Source organism: Rhea americana, unplaced genomic scaffold (genome assembly GCF_003343005.1).
Source record: "Rhea americana isolate MKP2758 unplaced genomic scaffold, rheAme1 scaffold_11, whole genome shotgun sequence".
Classification (NCBI taxonomy): domain Eukaryota; kingdom Metazoa; phylum Chordata; class Aves; order Rheiformes; family Rheidae; genus Rhea; species Rhea americana.
Genome location: NW_028185150.1, coordinates 4224466 through 4230465, shown reverse-complemented (window position 1 = coordinate 4230465; position 6000 = coordinate 4224466). Strand labels below are relative to the sequence as shown.

Sequence of the window (6000 nt, the reverse complement as noted above, 5' to 3'; positions counted from 1 at the left end):
CCCGCCGCCACCTGCCCCCGCGGGCAGGTGCCCCTGGCTCACCGCCTCTCTCTGTCTGTGTCCCGCAGCAGCGCCCGGCCCCGCCGAGCCCCGCGGGCGCGCAGAGCCGCCGGGCGCCCATGTGAGCCCGGCGCGGAAGGCGGCGCAGCCTCGGCGGCGGCAGCGGCCGCAGGAGCGGCAGGAGCAGCAGCAGGAGCAGGCGGCGGCCGTCGGGGCAGCGCTGGAGTGAGCGGGGCGGCATGGTGTCCTGGCGGCGGCGGTGGCCGGGGCCCGGCCTGGCCGGGCTCTGGGGCTTGTGCTGCCTGGTGCTGGGCTGCTGGCGCGGCTCGCTGGCCTGCCCCGCGTCCTGCCGCTGCAGCTCCTGGCGGATCTGGTGCGCGGAGCCGGCGCCGGGCATCGTCTCCTTCCCCGTGCCGCAGCGGAGCGCCGAGGGCGACAATGTCACCGAGATGTGAGTACGGAGCGGCCGCCGCCCCCGCCGCGACGCAGCCTGCGGCGGCCGCGCCGGGGGGCGGCGGGCAGCGGAGCCCCGGGGGCAGCGGGCAGCGGGACCGCAGCGCCGGGGGCGGCGGGCGGAGGAGAAGTTGCCTGCGCTGCGGTGCACTTGCTCGGCGGGCAGATGTGCAAGCTGGTAGCCTAAAAGCCCGGCGTGATTTAATTTGGGCTTGACTTCCCAGAGATACAATTTCGAGAGCATGTAGATGATAAGTCTTAATTGCCCGCGATGCGATTTCCTGGGGACGGGCAGGAGGATGAGACGGCGCGGCGGGGAGGTCGGCGCGGAGTTTGCTCGCAGGCCGGCGGGTACCGCGCGGAAATAGCCGCGGGCGGCGGGAGCGCGCAGCGGCTCCGCTCCACCGCCTCTGCCGGGGACGTCCGCGCCACCCAAGCCTCAGCTCTGTGTCGGCAGCAAATTGGGAAGGATTTTTTTTTTCTCTTTCTCTCCCTCCGTTTTTTTCCCGTAAACGGAGCGCTTTGGTGGGCGGCTTTCCCCCCCTTTTGCATCTCACCACTTTTGTATCTCTTTCTTTTAAAGAAAGAGGAAAATAAAGCGATGCAGTACATCCCTCCCGGTGGAAGGGAGAGTGAACCATGTCCCTTTCCCTCCCCTGGCCATCAGCCTGCAAGCCGGCTTTGCTCTCCATAAGGTGGCTGGAAGGAGCAAATACCGAGCCTGCAGGGGAATTAGCATTGCGCTGTCTCTCATCGAGCGCTGGAGCATTAGGCATTCCTCATTAATAGTGAGGAAGGTGCAAGAAGTTGTATTTTGTCGTCTTACCCATGTGTCATCTCCATCCTTGTTTGCCTGCAGCCAATTTCGGCGAGGGAGTTCAGTAGCTTTTTGTGTCCAATCCTGCATCCTCTAACAGCTCTGTACTCTGTGGCAGCGATATATTCTTGCCTGGGAAGAGCTGCAAAGACTCTTGCTGAGCAAAAATTTCGGTTACTGGCTCTGTAAATGACAGATATGGGGAAAAAGCCCTCTAAAGCTGTTTTGTCCCTCTCCATCTTCCCCTGCCTCTACTGTTTCTGAATTGTTTCCCATGACATTTTTAATGTAAAAGATACCAGAATATTTTTTCTCCAAAATCTCTACAGATTTCTAAGTGTTTCCCTTCTCTTTCTTCCTCCTCTTCTTCAGTTTCCTTTAGAAACAGTGTAAAAATGCCATGAAATTTGGTGTGACTTTAGATTAATTCTAGCCTTTGGGCTACCTTTCTGCAGTTTGTTGTAGTCAGTTTGCTGCATTTCCCTGTGGATGTGTAATACGTGGGAAGAAGCTGGAGACGTTCGTTTCTACTACTCATATATGGCCTACCTTCAGTAGATTTTTATGACCTAAGAGAATGAAACAGTCTTTCTGAGTTGTTACAGCAGTTATCGTTTCAGATGTTTGTTTAATATTCTGTGGATTGCTTCATTAAAAAAAAATTGCTTCAAGCCATGCATCACTGCTCATTTTTATAGGCTTTGCTAGCCTTATTATCGAGTACTTTCAATTTGGAGGTAACTCAGCAATTTCCCCTTAGAATTTAAACTCCGTTTAAAAGGCCAGAAAAAAAATGCATGCATAAATACGTATGCCAGCCATGATCAACTTAAAACATGTCTAGTCATTTTGCCTTGATGCTTTTGACTTTTATTCTTTCCTGTATTTTTTCAGCAGAGCTGTCTATCTTTACAGTTCTTGCTAGTTTTTACTGTATCATTCTGTGACACTGCATGTTGTTGTGTCTGGTGGTCTAAAAATAATTTTGAGTCATGGATTTCTCAGGAGATGCTATTGCACATATTTAAGACAGTCTTTTTTAACATACTTAAACATAAAACATGAAGAGCCCTTCAGTTAGTTTGTAGGCATAAATTAAAAATTGGCCTCCTGCAGCTGTCATGTTATTTCATTGTGAGAGGTCAGCAAATAATAAATATGTAAGGAACCTGCTCTAATATGGTAGCTACAGAATGTGAAAACACATCTTTTTTCAACACTGCACATCTTTATTTTAGGTAAGAAAGCAGTTCGAGAGGCTGCAGCACTGTGTTTTATTTAGGAAGCTTCAGGCCTGATTTTTCTTTTATGTGCTCTGTAGTTGCAGAAGCACAATTCCATTGATCTCTGGTGGAATTACTCTGAGTATAAATGAGAGTAAGAAGAGCATAAGACACTTAATTTCTAGTAATCTATTCCTGCATATTTCCTGAATGCCTTTTCAGACCAGCACTTTTTATTGCTTCTGCCCTGCTCTTGATTGGAGTGGATCCTGCAATCCTAGGCACAACTTCCAACGACTCCCTGGGAATTTGTCCAAGACTCTCACCTGGGAAGAAGACCATTTACACTAGGTGTTTTGCTGGTGGGATAACAGCACAGTTAGGGCAGGCTGGTGAGACCCATGGTGCTGCAAAGGGTTGGCTGTGGGCCAGGTGGATGGCGCTGAGCCATTAGGGTGCAAGGGGAGAAGGACGGGCGGCAAGGGTTTTCCTCTGGCTCCAGTGGGGTGGGAAAGACAGCTTGGCCCCAGAGCGTTGGCAGGAATAACGGTGCTGCTGTGCCAGGTGTCGGACCCTTTCAACTGCTTTTTGGTGCTGAGACACCTCAGCTTTTTTTCCACCCGTAGGTAAAAGGCAGTTTTGAGCTTAACCCCAGCCCCCTCAGCTGGCCCAGCTATTACTTTATTTACTGGAACTGGGTCCCCGTCCCGATGGGCTGAAATGAGCAGAAAGCCCTCCGGAGCGCTTTGCTGTGAGGCCCAGCTGCTTGGTGTGGGAGGGCACAGGAATATTTCTGCCTGGTGCTTTTCTTACTCATCATCCTCATTCCTTCCTTTCCTTGTTGTTTTTGCACATTTTTTGTGTACTGATGAGTAAAAGGTATATTTTGGAAATCCTCAGCCTCTATTAAAATCGGATTTTTGTCCCCTTGCTTAGGGTACTGACATGGGCTGCACTTGGTCTAGAAAGCATATGCCTGTGCTAAGCGTGCGTATCGTAACAGAGCTTAATCATAATAACTGTTTTGTAGTACCGAGGTTATTAGAGAGAAGCTGAACTCCAAAATGAGGCCCCTCATGAAATCAGGAAATCAGCCACTGGAGAGCTGAAGCTCACATTAAGACTGGTGAAAACAAAATGAACGTATAGATACTGTTAAATCCATGCTCTGTAGGCACAACAGTGGTATAAGCATTTCGTAGCAAGATCACTTGAGCAAAATCTTAATAGGATAGTAAATAAGCCACTTAAATATTTTTGGGATTTTTTTCTGAAAAGACTGATAAAACAATTTTCTCACAAATGAAATGTACTGTTAGTACGTCTCAGTGTATGTGACTGTTCATAGACCTTGCTATTACAGTATCTTCTTGCAGTGCAAGTATGTTGGTGGCCTAGTTTAGCAGCTCTAATATCAAGTCATTAATATGTTGACTTATGATTATTCAGGTGAATGAGGTTTGAAATTAATTGACATGCTTCAGGAAGAACTGCKTGCCAACAAAATAGTAGGTGACTTTTTAGCTCTTCCCTTTTAAAGTAGAGAGGTGATTGTGTATTGCGTATGTTTCAAAACCACAAAGTAAATTTCTAATGCAGTTATATAAAGCACTCTAGAATTTTTAATAAATAAGACAAGTAATTTATAGAGTAAATTATTTAACAAGTCATGTGAGCTTATGCTAAGAAAAAGGCATGTTTAAAATCATATGAAGCTCAGTGATGTTAGTATTTCAGTCTCTTTCATTTTAGATTTCTAAACTATGTTGTAGATTAAATATAATATAAAAGTATCTACAATGCTTTTCAATCCTCCTCCCCTTTCTCCTGAAAGCTACTCTTGGTGGTGCAGGATGGCATGACTTGGCTGGATTTAAAGGTTATTTCTAGTGATTTGGAATGATACAATAAAGTAGGAGACAGCAGGCTGCAAATAATTCAAGGGAGTTTCAATAGCTGTGATACAATTTCCTTTCAGAAATCTATTTTTTAAAATCTTCCTTTAAAGATCTTGGTAGTTGGCTAAGACACATTGAAAGTAAACATTATGAAAATCAGTCTTGTAATTTCCAGGCTCCAAAAAAACCTCAAATACCATTTGATGCACGATGGTTTCTTTTTGCTCCCAGGTAACTCTTGCATCCCTTGCTGTAGTCCATGTCCTTGCAGTGCTGAGGACTGATGGAGCTTCCTGGAGGACCACGGAGGTGCTTCAGTAGGGCAGCAGCTTTCAGGAGGTCCTCAGCCTGGAAACACCGCCTCTGATTTTTATCTCTTTATTCACCCAAGAATTTTAAGAGAGATTTTGGGTTCATACATGAAACTGAAGCCCATTTGTATGAATCTGAGGCTTTGGTCTCAACTATGTTATTTTTAAGGAGCTTCAACTCCCTTCCAAGCTAACGAGAAAACAGAAGGCCTAGGAGTCTAGCCTCTGATAACTTTAGGATGATATTTTCCAGATTTTTCAGATTCTGTTTTTTATTATTTTTATGCTGAAAGTGTAAGGGAGGAAGCTGCTTAACAAGAATAGATTTTAAACCATTGTCTAACAAAAATTTGAAAAATTAAATAATTGTTTTATATCTCCATTTTGAGTGAGGTTTTAAAGTAAAGGGTGGGAGCAGAGGGAAACCTTATTTGTTATGGACTGCAGTTCTCTCTCTCCAGTATTCATCATCTCTCAGTGCAGCAGTATCTAACAGTGTGTCAACAAAGGTAGCTAGCAGAGTTTCCTTGGCCAAGCTGGATGAGTGTAGTAGATAATGAAGCAAAATAAATGTTGAAAGCAGAGCAAAGAACTTTAAAAACCTTTTCAGTACCTTACTGATGGTAGATAYATATTTAACTTGCAGTGGTTGGAAAACCTCTCTTTGAAAACTGTTCTTTACTAAGTGAAGCACTGATTGTATTAATTTGTCATTTATGTGCATTTGGAATGGAGAGATAATTCAAAGAGGCTTGAAAGCAATATGTGTATACTGCCTGAGATATGGATACTGTTACTGAATGCCATTTACATTTGCTAAGATCTACTTACACAAATATATGAGTGCACATAGTTCCTACTGAAATCAAATATATTGGGGATGCACCTTAATTCCTTTTTGATTGTGAGCCTAAGTTTTCAAAATTGCATAAAGCAAGCCAAACTATCCTCCCTGCCCAGGCATATGTATATAGAGATGTTGTGTCTCCTATAGCTACTCTTAACCACAGCATTGCAGAGTCATAATGCACTTATGGGAAAGGAGCTATGCTATGGAAATTTTATTGTGAATATGCATTTTCTTGGAAGGAAAATGACCTGCATTGAGTGATGATTATTGATAACAGTTATAGCTGAAGCTGTTAAATATATTTAATACCAGTTCAGCTACTCTTGGTTCTGACTTGTGTTGTCATCAATAGGATAAATTGTTCAAGATCAGATTTCAGGTCAGTATGCTTTGGTTCTAGGCAAGGCCTGAGAAGACAAGACTTTTTTACAGAACTAAGAGAAAGTAG

At 45.0% G+C, this 6000-nt stretch overlaps 1 protein-coding gene across 2 annotated transcripts in view; it reads left to right on the top strand.

Moving 5' to 3' along the window:
- Window positions 1-90: 90 nt before the first annotated feature.
- NTRK2 (neurotrophic receptor tyrosine kinase 2) overlaps window positions 91-6000 on the top strand; it is a 200038-nt gene continuing 194128 nt past the window's right edge. For both annotated transcript variants that reach the window (XM_085313165.1, XM_085313173.1), the window contains exon 1: window positions 91-451. In XM_085313165.1, coding sequence (XP_085169291.1) covers window positions 240-451 — 212 coding nt within the window. In that variant the 5' untranslated portion in view covers window positions 91-239. The remainder of the gene's footprint in view (window positions 452-6000) is intronic.